Genomic DNA, 20,849 nt, shown 5'->3' on the forward strand with positions numbered 1-20,849 from the left:
CTGTGAAAGGTGTAGTATTATGGCTGTGGGAGTGAAGGGATAACCTTAGTAAATTCACCTCAGACAAAAAGTAACATATTTTAGTTAGAACATTGATGTTTTTTGGAAAGGGATGTAATGCTTCAATTAAGGAAGTGGAGAGGGAGAGAGAGTACAGCTGTTCAGCCTATGTGGCACACCTTCCCGGGAGAATATTTCTCCTTAGCAAGATAACACTGTTTGCAAGATCAGACATTTTGGCAACCCTTTCTATTTAGAGTCTGAAATACTAAGTTCTTTGTGTTATTAATTGGATTTAAATTAAAACTGATAATTTTAGGTGTTCCTCCTTGTATGTTGTTTCAGTTTCTGTAAAGCTATTTTGAAAATAAATCTCGGTGTGTGTGGATATGTTTTCATGTATGTATAAATAATAAACACACACTAAGATCAAGTATTAACACCAACAACTTTAAAAATTCTGACTTTAATCCATTATTAAACTTGTGGATATATTGTGTTGTAAATGTAGATAGCTGTTTTTACCTGGACCACGTTCCCTTTCATTTCCCTAGGCTTGCTAGCTGGAGCATGGTGCCACATCAATGCAGTTGTACTGCTTTTGGAATCAGGATGCTGCTGCTTTTTACATCATGATTTTTGGATGTTTTTCTGATGCTCCTGGCTTCTTTCGTGCTATATGGAGAAGAAAGCATGTAGCAGCTTTCACAGTGTGTGTCTAAATGTCGAAGAGAGTTGTGCCTGGGTGACTACAAGAACAGCACAAGAGCAGTGTGGGCTACAGTAGTCTCACCTCAGTGTCAGTCATTTTTTTGTAATTTTTGCAATTTGAGTTTGTCTTTGGAAACTTTGGCTTCATATGCAATGTTATAAAGAACATTTGACTAGAGAAGCCAAATTGAGCATCCTTACACCAGGCCTCCCAATACTGCTGACTGCAGAAGTGCAGTACATAACACACACAATTCATGTTGGAGTTGAGAAGACTTTGCAAGTCTTAGATGTAGATGGTAACTGAGAACCTTTCCATGAAAATGTAAAAATGTGTGTTGTATGTATCCATAGTCTATGATGGTGCAAGGCATGGTTAAGGTTCTTTTTCAGGAAGCTGATTGCTTGTGTGATTTACTGTTTGATAAATCAGGACTTAGTTTTTGCTGTAGCCCCTGTTTTTTCATATATGCTATCTTAAGCTAATATTATATTCCCTGGAACATTAGATTTTGTGTAAAAGATACAATTACAAAGAAATTAATTTGGATTTAACAAGTTAATGTCAACACACTTTCTGTTGCTCTTTAGAGACAGAGAAAAAAGCTATGTGTACTCACAGTTCTAAAATTCAGATGAATTAACACAAATTTGCAAGTTTAACTAAAAAGAACTTCTGTGATTATCTTGGGTAAATGATTATTTTTTCTATTAGGAGAATTTTTAAGATAAGAACAGAAAGTACTGAAAGGTCACGATGGATTAAGTCTCAAGAATCTAAACTAAGAAACTTACATTTGACTTTGTTAATCACACCACCAAGGAATTTTCATTATGACAATCCACTTACTGGTTGTTTATAGATTGCAGATTATGATACAGTGTACTAAATATGCCACTTGCCATCAGACAGAGGTTTGTAATTATGAAAAGCTGAAGCTTGCAAGAAACTGCTGTGAAAGGTGTAGTATTATGGCTGTGGGAGTGAAGGGATAACCTTAGTAAATTCACCTCAGACAAAAAGTAACATATTTTAGTTAGAACATTGATGTTTTTTGGAAAGGGATGTAATGCTTCAATTAAGGAAGTGGAGAGGGAGAGAGAGTACAGCTGTTCAGCCTATGTGGCACACCTTCCCGGGAGAATATTTCTCCTTAGCAAGATAACACTGTTTGCAAGATCAGACATTTTGGCAACCCTTTCTATTTAGAGTCTGAAATACTAAGTTCTTTGTGTTATTAATTGGATTTAAATTAAAACTGATAATTTTAGGTGTTCCTCCTTGTATGTTGTTTCAGTTTCTGTAAAGCTATTTTGAAAATAAATCTCGGTGTGTGTGGATATGTTTTCATGTATGTATAAATAATAAACACACACTAAGATCAAGTATTAACACCAACAACTTTAAAAATTCTGACTTTAATCCATTATTAAACTTGTGGATATATTGTGTTGTAAATGTAGATAGCTGTTTTTACCTGGACCACGTTCCCTTTCATTTCCCTAGGCTTGCTAGCTGGAGCATGGTGCCACATCAATGCAGTTGTACTGCTTTTGGAATCAGGCTGGGTCTTCATACACCACTTTTCTGGAGCTAAAGGCAGGAACACTCGAGTTGGCTTCTGTAGCAAAACTTTTTACAAGTTGAATGCCAGTCCACTTGGAGTCAGGCTGGCCAAAAGGCCCAAGTTATACTTGTACTGTGCTTCCACGTGTTACTGATAAATATTATCAGTTACAAAAAAAATTGAACACTTTGTCACAGTCTTGTGTTACCCCAGCTAAGTTGCTTCAAAATCTGAACTAGCTGTGTGTGGTGGAAGAAAGCAATATTGCAAAAAATACACACTTAGGATTTGATACCTGTTTCTTTTACTCTGAGTGCCATTAAGTAACTAAGTATTTCTTAATTTTTTTGTGACCACTAGGAAAAGATTGGTACTTGGTGCACTTGTCACTTACTGTGACAGACGTGAATGACAACATACCCGAATGGGCCATGGAGCCCTTTCCGTTTTTGGCTGTGGTTTCCCCTGAAGCTCCAGGAGGTACTGAAGTATACAAGCTGTTTGCTGTGGATGCAGATGAAGGGATCCATGGAGCTGTAGAATATTTTCTCTTGGAAGGTAAATTTTAACCTTCTCATTCCCTGTGTATTAGGCTTCATTATTGTGCCTTTTTGTCCCTTAGCCTCAGTTTCATTAGTGAAAGATCTTCCCTTCCCCCTGCAAAAAGTTCTTAAGCCTTAAGCTCTGTCTGTAAGAAAAATCAATTTTTTTATTGAGGGTGTGGACAGATTTGCCAGATTGAAGTGTGTTCTCGCTGCAAAGTTGGGTTCCTGCCCAGGTTGTCTGCTGGGGGACGATGGGGACTGGAGCAGTCAGTATTCTTCAGGGCTTTGGCATGTGAGTGGCAATGGCAGCAGTAGTCAGCACGTCTCAGCTGGACTGCCTGTTTAGGAGAGGGCAGTATTGGAGCACAGTTTGTTGGGTGGAGAGGGTTAATGTTCCTTTTCCCTTGTGGAAGTTGTGCTTCTGGTTAATTTCTGAAAAATCTTTAAGGGTCTGGGTTTTGCTTTAGCTTTGCAAAGCTAGTACAGACTCATTAATAATTTAATTTGTGGGGCTCTTGAAAGAAACCTCAGCAATAGTTCAAAACTAAGCAGGAGAGTAGCAATACTGCCTCAAAGGTAAATTTCATCCTCTTGGGCAGGACTCTATTGAGGTATTTTCTTGTAAGGGATATTTAGGGTGAAACACCACCAAAGTATTAGAGAATAAAGAAGAGTGATAATTGTCTAGAGAAGTAGAATGCAATTTAGAAATACAATCATGAATGTAATTACTGATTTCTAAGTTCTAAACAAACTTTTGAATTTTTGTGTCCGTGTTGATTCTAAGCCAAAACCAACTCAGGAATTGATACCGTATTCTCATCTTAATTTTAATCAAGTAAAAATGTTATTTCTGACAGCAGTTTGTGGATCTGTTCTTTTTAGGTGGTGAAGACAGATTTGAAGTTGAGAAGGATACTGGCTGGATTAAAACAACAGGTTTGCCATTGGTGAGGGACAAGGAGTATTTACTGACTGTACTAGCGGCAGATAAACTTGGAAGCAGAGGGTCTCCAGCCTCTGTTTCTGTAATTGCTGGATTTCGACCACCACAGTTCACCAACTTATCATACTTTGTTTATGTTCCTGAAAGTATGCCACAAGGAGAATCGTAAGTAACATTTAAAAATCATGCGGTGAGATTGTGTTTCTAGTTTAACTTCTGTTTATTCTCTCTAAAGCCTCAGTAATGTTTGTGGATCATAGATAGATACTTGAGTAGCAATTTAGATATCTTAATAGAAATATCAAGATACAGTTTGATTGATGTATTTTTTAATCACCCTTTTGTACAGAAAAGCACTAATGAATAATTACTGCTTTTAAAAAATTATATGGAAGGTATTAGCAGATGTTGATTGTGTCTTAATTTTCAAACAAAATGCAGAATGCAAATTATAACTGTTACATTATGAAGAAAGATACCCTGGTGCAAAAGAATATATTAATTTTATGTGTCAAATTAGGAAAATTGTCTTCCCCATCAAGTGAAAATCAGAAAAAACAAGACTGTCTTTATTGTCTTCGTCAGTCATGGTGACAAACTGAGCAAAAATGAAGATGCCACAAAACTTGTCATTTTATTTTTCCATCCTTTGTCTAACCATGTGGATCTAAATATCACAGAAAATCTTAGTAACACAGATCCACCTGAGTACTCAATTCTGTCTGCCCCAAACTGTTTTATTCTTACGGCAAACATTTACTCTCTCAGTTGAATCGAGAATACTTTTGTCCAGTAAACATCTTCCTTGTGTGGCCATTCAACTGTTATTCGTATTATATTGCCTGTGGTGTTGTGTTTTACTGTATAACCCACAACATTAACTTTTACACTGTCTAGAAAGCCAAGATGAGTTAAGATAAAAGAGAAGCAATTGCTAACAGTAGATAACAAGGTTATTCTTTAAAACTGCAGTAAACTTAAATAGCAGAGGCTTAAAAGAAATGTAAGAATTGTGAACTGCTACAATACTTAACAGATACCTGCCATCTTGGGTGCAATAATGTTTAGGATTAAATATAATTCTTTGTAACTATTTTTGCCACTATTTAAAAATAGGTTTACACACCTAAGTTGGTAGTACATTAATCAGTTTGCCAAATTACTTTATAATATTCAAAAGGAATGAAGTATTTAATGTGGTTATTATTATGTCAGAAGAGATTTGAATATAAACAACGTGCCTAGTGAAAGTAGTTTCCTGTTACATATTGACCACAAAACTTAAATAGCAGAGGCATAAAAAAAATGTAAGAATTGTGAACTGCTACAATACCTAACAGATACCTGCCATCTTGGGTGCAATAATGTTTAGGAATAAGTATAATTCTTTATAACTATTTTTGCCACAATTTAGAAATAGGTTTACATACCTAAGATGATAGTACATTAATCAGTTTGCCAAATTACTTTATAATATTCAAAAGGAATGAAGTATTTAATGTGGTTATTATTATGTCAGAAGAGATTTGAATATAAACAACATGCCTAGTGAAAGTAGTTAAATATAATTCTTTGTAACTATTTTTGCCACTATTTAAAAATAGGTTTACACACCTAAGTTGGTAGTACATTAATCAGTTTGCCAAATTACTTTATAATATTCAAAAGGAATGAAGTATTTAATGTGGTTATTATTATGTCAGAAGAGATTTGAATATAAACAACGTGCCTAGTGAAAGTAGTTTCCTGTTACATATTGACCAGAGATAGTAATGAAAATCTGTATAGAATCCTGAAATTCCGATATTTAAATTGAACCCAATTATCCAGGTTTCAGGAAAACAGAGTTGCTGTCATGTGCTGAATTTCTGGGTTTGGGGTTTCACAATTGTAGACTAATTTAAGACTGCAGCTGAGCAGAGGAGTGTTTGCCTGCCTTTGGTCTGCTGCTAGTGCTAATGTGCTAGCTGTACAGCAAGATGATCCGATGAAAAACAAAGCCAAGAAAAAAGGAAAAAAAAAATCAGTTGGGTTGTTTAACATGCTCAGACCATGGCCTTGTGATTTTTAGGCCTGATAGGAGAGGAGAGGTGGCGTGAACATGCAGCCGGGATAGGGAGTTAGAAGGAGGGCAAAATAATTTCTGTTGGCAGGATCATGGTCTTGGCTCTGGCTGAAACTGACTGTGAGACTACATCAGAGGAAAATACAGAAAAAGACTAAAGTGAGACAATGACCTACAGCAACCTTTTCCATTGTTTCAGTATTGCACCTGAGGGAAGTGAGAAGAGAGCAGTATGGAAATAGGGGAAAAAAGGGTGTTCAAACAAACAGTTTTGTCTTTTTGATTTGTAGTCAAAGATCATACATGTCACCAGATCATACATGTTGGTGGGTTCTTCTGGGCGATGCAATTCTTTTTCTTAAGAAATCTGCATGATAAGGCAATGGACGCTTGTGGAATTAATACTCTGTTTTAAACCATTTTAATATATTTTTTTTAAAGTTACGTCTTCTACTTCATACTACAAGTGTTTCTCCCACTTGAAGACTTTAAACACGTTGGACTTCAGTGGAAAATTCTGTAACATGCATGCTGTTAGTGACTGGCTTTTATCCTTTTGCAGTTACCCCTTGAAGCTTTAGGATGGTATGACTGCAGCAGCAAACTTACCATGCGGTTATAAAAATGAATCTTTTGCACCTTAATTTAACTTCGTGCCTGAAAACCTGAAAGCTAGAGTAGGCAAATTCAGTTGCAGCCCAAATGAAATGCTGTTCCTGTGTTTTTACTCCTTATTGTGTTCTGCTTCTGAGAATCCCATCTTTATCTGTTTAACCTCAAGAGTATAACAGAATGTTTGAATTTTGTGTTTAGGTATGGCTACCACTGACTTCAGTACGTTTGCTCTGATCAGACCTACAGGATTGCACCAACATTTCTGATATGCGTAATTTTTGTCATATTTTTCAGTATGTTGTATTCTGTGCTTGAGGTTGTTTTTTTGTTTGTTTGTTTTTTGTTTTTAAACGTAGCTTTCTTACAGTCACTGCTGTATCATATCAAAAGAAATCCCTGAGCTACAGCTTGTTAACAAATCCTACTGGTCTATTCAGTATTGATCGGGCAACAGGGGATATCAGTTTAACTCGGAGTGTGGATTATGAGAGTGACCAACATCAGTATCTTCTTTCGGTCAAAGCAGAGGAAAATGAGGAAGAGTTCAGTAGTGCAGCTGAGGTAGAGTTATAAAAATGAATCTTTTGCATCTTAATTTAACTTTTAGCTTCGTGCCTGAAAACCTGAAAGCTGGAGTAGGCAAATTCAGTTGCAGCCCAAATGAAATGCTGTTCCTGTGTTTTTACTCCTTATTGTGTTCTGCTTCTGAGAATCCCATCTTTATCTGTTTAACCTCAAGAGTATAACAGAATGTTTGAATTTTGTGTTTAGGTATGGCTACCACTGACTTCAGTGCATTTGCTCTGATCAGACCTACAGGATTGCACCAACATTTCTGATATGCGTAATTTTTGTCATATTTTTCAGTATGTTGTATTCTGTGCTTGAGGTTGGTTTTTTTTTGTTTTTTTGTTTTTAAACGTAGCTTTCTTACAGTCACTGCTGTATCATATCAAAAGAAATCCCTGAGCTACAGTTTGTTAACAAATCCTACTGGTCTATTCAGTATTGATCGGGCAACAGGGGATATCAGTTTAACTCGGAGTGTGGATTATGAGAGTGACCAACATCAGTATCTTCTTTCGGTCAAAGCAGAGGAAAACGAGGAACAGTTCAGTAGTGCAGCTGAGGTAGGTGTTCACTTCTGGCAGTCTATGTATTTCCACTTTCCTTCAGCCTTCAGTATATTTGAGATTATTCCAATTTAAAACAAAAACAGAGCAGAGAATGGTTTGTTTAGTAACAAGAACACAAAGTGAACTTGTAAAGAGATAAAGTAATAAAAACTCACAGATATTAAGAGATGATGGTCCGTGGTGTTTTAGAAGGTTGTTTGAAAACAAAAATATTTCTAAATATAGTTATTACAGTTGTTTGAATTGAAGGATTCTCTGAGCTAGGAAATGCAAGCAATGTAAGAGTGTGTTTGTGTTCCAGGAAATAAAATGTGCACTGTAGAGGGAACAGGAGGCCAAAAACAGAGCAGAGAATGGTTTGTTTAGTAACAAGAACACAAAGTGAACTTGTAAAGAGATAAAGTAATAAAAACTCACAGATATTAAGAGATGATGGTCCGTGGTGTTTTAGAAGGTTGTTTGAAAGCAAAAATATTTCTAAATATAGTTATTACAGTTGTTTGAATTCAACGATTCTCTGAGGTAGGAAATGCATGCAATGTAAGAGTGTGTTTGTGTTCCAGGAAATAAAATGTGCACTGTAGAGGGAACAGGAGGCAGAATTATTAGGAATAAGTGGGAGGACACAGAGAAACAGTGAAACAGTGTGTCAGTGTAGTGGCTGTAGCACGCCAGAGACTGCTGTAACAGTAGATGGAGTATGCATCTACCTGTTGCACTGTGGTGCATAATAGCTCAACCAGCTTCAGACAATCTGAAGTGTAGCAGTGTGAGCTGCCATAAAGGCTAATTTAACACACTCCATACTGTTTGGGCTGTAAACAATATGACTGTGGATTCATCTTTGACATAGGAATAAGAAAACATTTATAAAGATGCTAGAAGCAGAATTGTATTTCTGAGTTGTTTTACTGTAATCAGTTCTATTTACATTTGATTTATGCTGCTGTAATTGAATTCAGAAGTTGGTCTTGGAGATTTATACTGCTAAAATGTAATATGCTTGGCAGTAGAATTATTAGTGTTACAAATCACAGAAGTGTTGGAAGATAAGATAATGGAAAAAGGATGCTTCAGTGAAATTCAGTGAAAGCAGATGGTCCGTTTTTCTTTAAATTAGTAATAGGAAATAATCAATGGAGATGAAAGACAAGAGCTGAACATTGCTGTAGAGGACTGAAACTTGGCAAAGCTAGTATTTTGGAATCTAATATTTCAGTTGTTCTCAGCAGGAAAAAAGCAATCTATGAAAAATGGCTTATCCTGTATGCTTCAGCTTCTAAAAATCTCAAGGATGTTTTTGGGAAATTCTTCCATATGGTATTTCTAGATCAATAAAGTCATTGCCTTGATTCACTTCGCTGGTTAACATTCCCCTCTTTTTCCATTCAGGTTTTGGTCGTAATCACAGATGTGAATGATTGTGCCCCTGAATTTAATCAGTCAATTTACAGCAAAGTTGGTGTTCCTGAAACAGTTACTATGACAACTGCACTTCTACAAGGTTGGTACTTCTAAAACTATTGGTTACATTCAGAACGAGTATTTTTGTTCCTTCTGCTAATTAGAACTCAGTTCAGAAGCAAAATTACCTGCCACAACATGGGCATTTGCAACTCTGTGAAGGCAAATGGCACCTTGTGGAATTAGGTCATATTTACTACTGCCACAGACCAAACAATTTTGGGGGACAGGAGAAAAAGGAAGTAAATCCTTGTAGGATTTTGAAGTAACAGGGCTTCAGTTGTGGTTGGCATTATAGCAGCAGGCTTCTAGTAGCAATCTTGCAGCATCTCTTTTTTTGAAAGAAGAGAGTAATGTTGGATCAGAAATTATAGACGCATCAGCTAACTGTCTCTGCCTGTCTGTGCAGGCTTGCAGAGGGAATATTGCTCTTTTGTGTTAAAAGCTTCTTTCATGGTTTAACTGTTGTATGTGAGGCTTAGTTAGGATGCTTGAGAAAAAGACTTTACTTCTTCCCAAAGTAAGCAATAACTTAAGCTCTAAATGATAATGGTCTGTAAATTATGTAAATGTTGATTATGTAAACTACAAAAATCTTATATTGAAAATAAATGTAAAATGTAAACTACAAAAATCTTATATTGAAAATGTTCATGAAGAAATGAGTGGGTCCTGGCAATAAAACAAATTTATATCAACTAAACAGTTGTAGAAGGGCCTTATATTAATCTTTAACCCTTACATAAACTTTTTATAAATCTTGAGAGGCAAAAGGAAAGTAAACTACAGGGAAATGCTGTTCCCTGGTGAATAGGATTTTATAACCTCTTACTGTTCTGCTTAGTGATTTATCCTGTACTAATGGTAGTTTGTAGTTACTATTCTGGTAACTATGCTTTTAGCATATCTTTTTGTAGGTTATGGTAGGATCTGACAAATACATTAATTTATCTTGCATCAGTTGAATAATATATGTAAATACTTCATCTTTGATCACACAGGGTGTGATCTGTCCGAGTGATCTTAAGTCAGAAGTTTAGCAACTTTTTTTAAGTCACTTATTTTCAAGTAAGGGTTAGCTTAATAAAAAGCGTAGAGGATAGCACAGTTTTATGAATTGCTTCAAGCAGCACATGCCAAGGCAATTCTATTACAGTTTTATACTACATACTAATTCTCTTGTTAAAGTATTTAATGTTCCAATTCATAAACTTTGATCTACACAATGTCTTTCTCTTTTCTCTTTTAATAGTGACAGCCACTGACTGTGATTCAAAAGAGAATGCTGAAATACTATATTACACTTTGAGTCAAGACTTCAGTATTACTTCTCATGGTACTATTTTTCCAGCAACACAGTTAGACTATGAGAGACCTAACCATCTCTATGAATTCATAATTATGGCTGTAGATAAAGGGGAAGAGCCGAAGACTGGAACAGCAACTGTTAGGATCCATGTTTCAAATGTCAATGATGAAGCACCTGAGTTTTCCCAAAAAATGTAAATACATATTCTTAAAACTCTGTTATCTTTATCTTTTGCTGATGTTTTTTTTTTATTTTGGTTGTAAGGCTGATCATTACAGGATGGTAACTGTCTCCGGCTCAGCTAAATCCGAGTTAGACTGACAAATGCAGGATGATCTTTTGACTCTGAGATGCTGTTACCACCAGTAAAAAAGAAAAAAAAAAGCTTTAAGTTTGGTTCTTATTTTTAAAGTTTAGGCATACTTTTAATGTATAGTAGGATTTAAGTATCTAGCTAGATAAGGGTAGTATACAGCCAGTCTTCTGACAGATCTAGCACTTAAGATTTTTCCAATTCGTACTGAAAGAGGTGGTGCAGTAATTTCATATTATGCATTTCAAGAGGACCCCTCCACCACCAAAGGAAATTAAGCAGAAAAAGCAGGCAACTCATTGTTGTCCTCAGCCCTTATCCAGAGTACATGGTGGAATTTTGCTTTGTAATTAGGCAATTTAAGCTTAGACTGAGTCAACAGTCCACATCCCTGGTTTGTAATCATTAAAGAAAAATGCTTAGATGACAGAATCCTAAATGACCACTGAATTATAAAAACCACAAGAGAAATGTCAATAAATGCAGTTCACTTGATTTCACTTAGTCCCATGCTCTACAAACTGTACTTTTTTTTGGTGGTTGTTTTTTCCTAAAGCATCAGCAAGCATTTTTCTTCCACAGTTGGGGCTCAGAAGCATCTGAAGCAATGTCAAAAGTACTATAAAATTGTATTTGCATTAGAGGCTTAGTAATGGAATTCCCAGTTGGATTCTGTGTCAGTCTTCTACTCTTAAGAGTAGAAGTTGCTCAGCACAAAACCCAGGCAGAGATTTCAGTGATGCTAAGCCTGTGGTTTAGCTGAACAAAACATCAAAGCTTTCTGACAGTCCCTATTTTACGTAAAGGTAGCCTCTGGGCTTCAAAATCTTGTGCCTTCCTTTCTTTCCTAAACATTTTTAGGAGATTCGGCTTGGAAAAGTTGATCTTTTGCAAATTCTTTTTGGATCTCTATGTGTTTTCAAATACTAAACCAGATTAAGTTTCTCAGTCTTCAGATGATGCCTCTTTTTCATACATTTATTTGTTTAAATATTCAGGGTAATTTAATATTTAATCTTTTATTTGTTCTTAATTTTTAATCAGAAATGAGTGATAGTATTAAAGATGCTGTAAATATCTCTAACAAATTGGAAGCAGAAAACATAGATAAAGAAAACAAACAACAAAACCCTGTCAGCTCTTGTATTTAAAGTTTACTGAAGCATACAATTAAATTGAGTATTATTTTAAATTGCCAAACATTCACAAGAAACTTTTCTTTTCCCTATGCAATAGGAGGGAAACTGCCATTGTATATGTGTATAGATTGGCATTGGAATTGAATTCAGCTCCTGGAATTCAAATTATCTCAAGTTTTTGTTTAATTAGGTTAACAAGGCTTTGATTTTGCTTTATCTTTCCAGCTTGAACCCAGAGATAAATTTCAGACAGAGCTTAGTTGAAGTTTTCTGTGAAGTAGATTCATCACAAACAGCCACAAATTAGGTCCTGTTGAGAGACTAGTTTGCAATTAGTGCTAGCTCTGTGGCAGGCTAATGCAAAGCAAGATGATGATGTTGCCCTTCTAGCCCTTTGTTTAAATAGATTTGCAGTCTGCTATAAACTTATGATTCCTTGCCACAAGCTTTCTTTCATCGGTTATTCCGTATCTCTGTTATGAAATGCTTAAGGCTACTGCTCTGTCATTTTGTCAGTTTTTACTTTCTCCTTTTTAAGAGACCTCTTTTGATGACTTGAACTCTTCGGTCCCTGAATTTCATGTTCAAAATTATCAGAATTACTGTTCATTTGCTTTCCAGATGCAGAATTAAGACAGTGCCCTGAGGGGTGTGACTGAGCTAAACCAAAATAATTTACTTCTTTTACTTTATTGCATATTAAATAGGGAGAAGAAAAAAAGCTGTCTCTATGAAGGTATATATCCAGACAGGAAAAGCCAAGGGAGAGGTTTTCTGTGCATCCATTTTCTTTTTATTTGAAATTTTTCCTATTCTCAACATATGGAGAGTGGGTCCATAAGCACTCTGAACCCAGTGACACATATGTATTTTATCAATATTTTTGGATACAGCCAGCTGTACTTCATTCTTATGGCTGAGCTTTGGGATATCTACTATGGACAGGTCTGTAGTATGCTTAGTCTGGCCTATGCTCAATCCAGTCAGATAAAATTATAAATATTTGGGACTTTGCTAAAGCAGGGGGCTTTTCTACTCCAGAGTGCGTTATGCTTAGGCTGATAATGCCTCTTAAGAGCTTACAATGTCAGTGATGTGTCTGGACTTGAGAAGAGATTTTTGAAAAACTGACATTATGCACATATCCTCCACGTCTGATTCTCATTTTAGTTGTGCTGGTGCAAAGACTACACTGAAAGCATTTTGACAGCTTGTGTCAGAAAGTGTGCTATCACAAGCAGTGCTTTAACTTAGCAAATGTTAGCTTGATTCTGTGAATCATGCAATTCATTCTTTAAAATTAAAAAAAAAAAAAAAAAAAGTGAATTCTGCATTTAGCCCAAGTCTTGTTTGGAAGCTAAGCTTCAAAACTTCAATACTGCTAAAATTTTGCAGTGGAAATCCATGGGAGGTAGCAACAGAAAAACACGAATGGTTGGATAGATCATCAATACAATCATTTTACTGGTTAGCAAAGAAGCATCTTATCAGTGTAATTGTACTAATAAATTGCAAATTTTGCAGTACCCTCTGTACAGGTAGTCAGTAAGTGTTGTAAAACATAGTATTATTTCCTGTCTAAATTCATGAATGTGGTGTTGTAATTTCTTTTAACAGCTACAGGAGTTTTGTTTCTGAAGATGCAGGCCCAAACACACTGATAGCTACAGTTAATGCTGTTGACCCTGATGGAGATGGTGTGACATATGATATTCTGTCTGGGAATGAAAAACAAAACTTTGTTATTGACCCTAAGAAAGGTAATAATATGTTAGCTCTTTGCTGCTGCAGTCATAATGTTGATTCTGACGTGATGCAGCTTGACTTTGGTCTTCATTAGGTAGCAATTATAAAAACTGAATAGTATATGTTATTTTTGAAGCTAATACTAACCTAATGGCATGGCAGTTGGCGCAGAAGGGCATTGTGATCCTACCAGCTCAAGAGGTGAGTTCAATTGGTGGTCATCACCCTCTCAGAAGGAGCTTAACTATGGTATCCACCCAGCAGAAAGCCATGTCCTCTGCACTCAGCAGAATGGACATGGCAACTCAGGCAGTGATTCCGTGAAAACATGCAGCCATCCAGGTCTTGGGCTGCAGTGAGCACCAGAGCCATTCATTGGTAATGGATGGCAGCAGTGAGAAGAGCAGTGTGAAGTGTGACCGCATGGATGATCTGCTCAGACTGGTGGCAGAGCTACAAGAGGAAGTAGAAAGGTTGAGGAGCATCAGGGAGTCTGGGAAAGAGATAGACTGGTGGAACCATGCTCTGCTCTCACTGAGACAGAAATGGGAACAACCACCAGAAAAAAAACAAGATCAAGGAGATCCTGTATCCTTTCTCCGCCAGGCTGAAGGCAGTAGCTTAAAGAAGAGGAGTGAATGGAGGGCCCCAAGGCTTGGGCCCTCAGCTTGTTGCTCTGAGTTGTGCTGGCTACACTGCAGCACGCTTGAAGTGTTACAGAGATGAGCCTGGGGCTCCTGAGGTAATAGGAGCCAAGAGGGAAACACCAGTGAAATAATTCAAAGGAATTAAGGGGCGTTTCTGTAAGAAGATGACACTGCTGACAGCCCAGCTGAAGTGCCTCTACACCCATGCCCGCAGCATGTGCAACAAGCAGGAGGAGCTGGAAACCATCATGCCACTAGAAAGCTACAACCTAGTTGCCATTATTGAAATTTGGTGGGATGAATCCCATGACTAGAGCATGGCTATCGATCACTACAGGCTGTTCAGCAGGGACAGGTCAGGAAGGAGAGTTGAAGGCATTGCCTGCTCCATCAAGAAAGAGGTAGAGTGTAAAGAGCTGTCCCTGAAGAATAGCCAAGAGTGGGTTGAAAGCTCGTGGATAAGAATTAGAGACCAAGGCAACAAAGGGAGCCTTGTGGTTGGTGTCCACTACAGTCTGCCTGATCAAGAGAAGCCTATTGATGAAGCCTTCTTACTCCAGCTACAGGAGGCATTGCACTCGCAGGCTCTTGTCCTGCTGGGGGACTTCAACCACCCTGACATCTGCTGGAAAAGTAGCATAGCGAGCTGTAGGTAATCCAGGAGACTCCCGGAGTGCATTGAAAATAACTTCTTAAACCAGGTTGCCCAGAGAGGTGGTAGATGCTCCATCCCTGGAAACATTCAAGATCAGGTTGGATGGTGCTCTGAGCAACCTGATCTAGTTGAAGATGTCCCTGTTCATTGCAGGGGGGTTGGACTAGATGACCTTTAAAGGTTCCTTCCAACCCAAACGGTTCTATGACTCTAATTTAAAAAACTGCAGGAAAAAGATGCAATTGTTCTGGACTCTCTTATAATGTTAATAAAATTGTATCACTTTCCTAAAAGCTTTGTATAATTGACCTGTCTTACTTGTTCATTGTTTGCTTTCAGTCAGTAACTCAATAGAGAGAGTTATTATAGATTACAGGTAACTTAATAGACAGTAACTTAATAGAGAACATCTTTATTGATAACAGTGTGACATTCCAAAATGTCAAACAAGGAATAACCTTTAAGACAGTGTCAGGGTCAGCAGTACACATGGCCAGGTAACAGCACACCCCTGGGGGAGCTCGGGAAAGGACCTGAGTTTAAATCCAGCTCCCAAGACAGGGGGCAGAGGCCACAGAGAAGGCTTGTGACATCTAACTGTCTGATCCAGGGTTAGGCAGCTGCATGTTCTATGACTCTAATTTAAAAAACTGCAGGAAAAAGATGCAATTGTTCTGGACTCTCTTATAATGTTAATAAAATTGTATCACTTTCCTAAAAGCTTTGTATAATTGACCTGTCTTACTTGTTCATTGTTTGCTTTCAGTCAGTAACTCAATAGAGAGAGTTATTATAGATTACAGGTAACTTAATAGACAGTAACTTAATAGAGAACATCTTTATTGATAACAGTGTGACGTTCCAAAATGTCAAACAAGGAATAACCTTTAAGACAGTGTCAGGGTCAGCAGTACACATGGCCAGGTAACAGCACACCCCCGGGGGAGCTCGGGAAAGGACCTGAGTTTAAATCCAGCTCCCAAGACAGGGGGCAGAGGCCACAGAGAAGGCTTGTGACAACTGTCTGATCCAGGGTTAGGCAGCTGCATGGTGCTGGAGCTGGCCTTGAACGTGGGCAGCCAAACCCAGGGAGCAGGAGGAAGAGTTTGCAAGGCCTGTTGGTGCACTCAAAGCCTGATATCCACCCGCTGCAATTGGCCAAAGATGCTATTAGTAATCAAACAGCCATATAAGGAGAGAAAGCAATAGGATGACAGTTGTGACTGGAATGGTTTTCTTTGTGCAACTTTTTCAGTAACTCAGTTTTAACTGTTTTAAAGTGGACATTTGGGGTTTTAGATGAGGCTCTTTTTTTTCCTGTACTTTTGTCTATATCCTGATTACACGTGTGAGCAAACACTTCCTAGCTGAGTTTGCTTGTGTTGTACTGACACAAAATTATGCTTTTGTGGGTAAGTGTGTTTTTCACTTAAGGACAAAATCATTCATATGAACAATATTATTTAACTAAGAATACTGCATGCGTGCGTAAAAAAGTAGTGTGGAGAATACTTTGCAGCTTAAGTCATTTGTTCTGAGTTACCAGTTTTTACATCTTCTTAAATTCTTCAGCAGTTGCTTATTTTTAAAAACCCAAAGGAAAAAATCTCACAACATTGGTGTCCTCATTTAAATAAAAAAAGTAAAAGAAACAATAACGCACAAACACTCATCATCTGAGTAGCCTGGCATATCCCTTTAAATTAATAGGATTTATCTGCTGTTGATTGCTTGAAAAAACAGAAGAGGATGTTTTGAGACAGAATCAGGCAACCAAATTGAAATCCCATTGAAGAATTGAAGTAACTTAATTAACCTCAGTTAAACTACTTTATATTTAACTTATTTTGAACTGCAATGAAAATCTGAACTTGTATTTTTCAAAGTATGAGCATTGAATATATAGGAAGGAGTAAGCCACCCCAAGTTTTTTTTTTCCTCCTTATTCCATAGACTTCACTTAGCATAAATTTTTAATTTCAATGCAAATCATGGTTTTGCAATATTAATGTTAGATTCCGTAATGTTCCCAAAAATATGGTCTGCAGGTAACTTGCAAGTGTTGAAGCACGAACCTGAATTTATTGAGAGCTCCTTTTATCCTTTCTGACTTGAAAATTTTTGTGTGTTCCCAAAGTTAAATTTCTAAAGATACTTTGGCACCTGAAGAAGAACAATTGTTCTAAAAGTGTTTAATTGCCACAGGGGTAGTATATCTGATACTTCTGAAAATCTTTATTGTAAGTGCTCAAAGAATCTTTAACATCTCTTAGGATCAGCTCCATAGTTTGAATACAGATAATCACATATATGTACTTTTATACTTTATTTTACCAATTAATTTTTACTGTCTTTGAAACTTAATTTTAGAAACATTAGGATTTTTCTTTCCACTTCTGGGCTCTTGTTGCTTAATAAACCAATAAAGGTTGACACTGTGGCTTGCAGCAGTTTCTTTTCAGATACGATGTCAGGGGAATAGTCTGTACCCCCTTGTCGCAGAAATGCCAAGGTAAAGAGGAGCTGTGTCAAAAATAATTGCTTTAGCTAAAACAACACATTTGCAAGCAAATTGAGTGACACTGATGCTGTGACAATACGCTGTTGTAATGACAATTGCTATGACGGCTGATGAATAATAGGGGTGATTGATGCATGATGGAGAAAAAGAATGACAGCATGGTCTCAGATAGCTGTAGTCTCTTTTCCTTTTGTGGCAAATCTTTCATACACCTTTTTCTGACAGTGCCTTTGTGTCCCGTCCAGCTGGGTGTATCATTTGGGTGACTTGGGAGAGCAGCAAAATACAGGTTTCTAAGGATGTGCCTTATAGCTAAGTGCTGCTATGAAGCAGGAAGGTAAACTCATACTAGTTTCAGTTGAGCTAGCATTGGTAGCTACAGCAGCAGACATGCTGACACAGGTTTCATTGCACTAATGATACAGGAACATAGCTAGGGTCACTGGTGGGGCTGGTGCAGGTTAAATAGAAGCCTGCTGCAATGCTTCTCTGGGTTTATTTTTTTGTTTTGCTTTATTTTTTCAGCATCAGACACATTAGAGCTAATATGTGCAGTTCAGCTGAGCTGTAGCTGTTGTCTTATTTAGCTCTGTAGGCATAACTGCAGACAGACAAACCTGTTGTGCTGTCTTAATTTTGTTCTAATATCAGCTCCAGTAAAAATACTGCAGTTAAATTTAAATATATCAGCCTTGTGGTTTATTGGTGAATGGGTATACAAGAATATTTTTTTGTTGTGCTTACTGGTGAGAAGAATAATAGTAATTGGTTAATGTAATAAAAAATAAAAAACCACAACCTGTTGTTTTTACAGGGTTAGTTAGACTTCGTTCAAGTCCGTTTCCTAAGCTGCAGGGGACAGAGTATGTACTTAATGTCACAGCTACTGATGATAACGCCTCTGGAGGGCCCCATTCTCTTACAAGTACTGCCCAGGTTGTTGTGAAAATTGATGATGTCAACAATAACAAACCTGTCTTTCAGAAGGTAAATATATGAGACCATTTGTATCGGACTGTGGTAAATGTATAAGACTATGTTGTTACTGCAAGTGACGCTGCAGATGAGCTTTTCAAGAAATGGGCTGCTTTCATCTCTCTTGGGGTCCTGATGCCGCTGTCTTCCCCATCTTTTCCATTCCTCGCCCAAGACTTAGAGGATTTGTTCTCCTCTTGTGTCAGAACAGCTCCTGTGAGCACTCTCTCTTTCCTAACCAACATCTAGTCTTTGGCATTTTAGGAGATAAGGTTGAGTGAATAACTTTTGGAGGTTCAATGTGACATATGTGAAGAGGAATCAGTAGGTATAGCTATCTATGCAGTGGATTTGTTCCATAATATTCCAAAATACCTCTCTAAATTACAGAGGCTTCTTTTGATGATTGTATGTCTGGAACCGGTGAAAGAGAGAATGAAAGTGTTTTAGCTTAATTTGTAAAGTACTGTAAAAATCAAATACTTGAAGATATTTTCAGAATGTTAATTCATATTAAAGATCTATTGCCTAAAAATTTCAGGTTTGACACTGATGGCTAAAATGTTGATGGGTAATGTTGCATATTTTGAAAAGTCAGTGACTATTCATGTCAGTCATGGAAATTCTTTGTATCTGTCCTTGACAAAGTAACCTTGTGTAGAAATCTTTTTTTGGCCAAAGCAATTCTGTGGTTTGGGCAACTGTATGCCATTTTTAAAATAAGATTTTTGCTAGTATAGGAAAATATTTGCATTTGGAAGTATATGCAACTGTAACTTTTTCTCCAAATATTTTCATTAGTTGGAGATGCTCAGTGGCCTCATGTTGTGTGTTGTTCGTATAACTGCAAAATAACAAGTGAAGTCTGTAAATTAATCATGGCACAAATAAAACTTTAACATCAGTGCATGTGAATGGAAATGTAGCTAAATCTTTCTTTCCCCCCCGCCCTGCCCCCTAGTATATTTTTAAATCAAATGCCATGGTAAGTCCATGATTATTTTTTTTTTCCTCCCCTCTCTTAGTGTCAGTATTATCGGGAACATGCTTCTGTATTGGAAAACCAGCCTTCGGGGACAGTTGTACTGCAGGTTGAAGCCACTGATGCTGATGAAGGAGCCAATGGTATAGTGAAATATGGCTTGATGCACAGAGGTGGTGTCCTGCCAGCATTTAGTATTCATCCTGACACAGGTAAAGTGAATATCAGAACTGATACTGGAATACAGAAAACACTTTGTTACACTGATGAAAAAAAAAAGCTTAAATAAAATCAGTCTCTGTGCTTTTTCATTGAATTTTTTTTATCAGCAGGCAAATATAAATGTATTAACCTCATGAACAAGTATTATCCTTTAGTTTCATACGTGTCCAGTCCTGAACTTGAACTTCCCTGAAATGTGGAACTTTTGCTGTGTGAAATAACTTGTGTGGTTTTGTAACTAGATTTTTAAAAAACTACCATATTTTAAGTGCGTGTTATCTTGCAACTTTGCTAATGGCATATAAATAATTTATTCAAATGACAGTAGTCTTACAAAGAGGCTAAGTCTTGTAAGGCCAAAGCTAAGTTCAGGCTGAACTTCTGGAGGGTAAAAGACATGAAACGCGCCTTTGTCCTGTACTTACTGCCCTTCAAAATAAATACTTTTTATAAATAGTTTGGTGCTTATCTCTATTTTCTAAATTTAAGTCCAATTGTGTGTAGAAATAAGTGTGTATGAAGTTTGTATCTGCCTGAGCAGTACTGTTTTAGCTGAAATTGTTAAATGTTGTGATTGGATCCTTGAACCTGAAGTTCACATTATAGGTGTATTTAACTATTGCCCTGTATCTCAATGCACTGGCAAATAAACATCTAAATGTAGAATATTGTCAAATGCATAGTATTTTAACTCTACGGAATTTATTTTTTTTTTCAGGAGTTCTAACAACTGTTCAGGTATTTGATCGAGAAAAACAGAGGGAATATCCTATCACTGTGACAGCAACAGATCAGGCAGCGGAACCACTCATTGGAATATGCCAGATAAATATTATCATCCTGGACCAAAATGACAATGATCCCAGATTTGAAAACACCCGCTATGAATGTAATTTGAGAGTCATTGGATAGAGTTTCGGTGCCCTGAGTGTGAGCTTACCTGATGTCTAAGATTTTTGGGTTTTGTCTTTCCTGGCAGTAGATCTTGTGACCAACTAGGTGATTGCAGCCAGAAACGTGCTTACCTTAATTGCAGAATTGTTAGTCTGTGTAATGTGGAATGTAACAAGTACAGTCTTGACTCATAGGCCTTCCTCAGTGTTGTTACAGGAGAATTAATTGAAACAATAACCATGTCAGTATCTTTCCTTACCTGAGCATGTCAAGTGTCTGTGGTGCTCCACAGAGATGTGAAAATTGTAATAAGCATGTGAGTGTGCAGCACTGAGCACTAACTTTGATTTATGATTAATAGATTTTTGTCATAACTTTTGATTACATACTGTTCAC

General features: G+C 37.1%; 1 protein-coding gene across 1 annotated transcript in view; it reads left to right on the top strand.

The window, feature by feature from the left end:
• LOC106888132 (neural-cadherin-like) overlaps positions 1–20,849 on the top strand; it is a 75,687-nt gene that overhangs the window by 23,736 nt on the left and 31,102 nt on the right. Inside the window, exons 5-13 of the mRNA XM_014942160.1 lie at positions 2,640–2,837; positions 3,710–3,935; positions 7,376–7,580; positions 8,979–9,090; positions 10,303–10,552; positions 13,429–13,571; positions 18,195–18,367; positions 19,381–19,549; positions 20,278–20,448. Of these exons, the coding sequence (XP_014797646.1) occupies positions 2,640–2,837; positions 3,710–3,935; positions 7,376–7,580; positions 8,979–9,090; positions 10,303–10,552; positions 13,429–13,571; positions 18,195–18,367; positions 19,381–19,549; positions 20,278–20,448 (1,647 nt within the window). The remainder of the gene's footprint in view (positions 1–2,639; positions 2,838–3,709; positions 3,936–7,375; positions 7,581–8,978; positions 9,091–10,302; positions 10,553–13,428; positions 13,572–18,194; positions 18,368–19,380; positions 19,550–20,277; positions 20,449–20,849) is intronic.

Source organism: Calidris pugnax, unplaced genomic scaffold (genome assembly GCF_001431845.1).
Source record: "Calidris pugnax isolate Ruff unplaced genomic scaffold, ASM143184v1 scaffold28, whole genome shotgun sequence".
Lineage (NCBI taxonomy): Eukaryota > Metazoa > Chordata > Aves > Charadriiformes > Scolopacidae > Calidris > Calidris pugnax.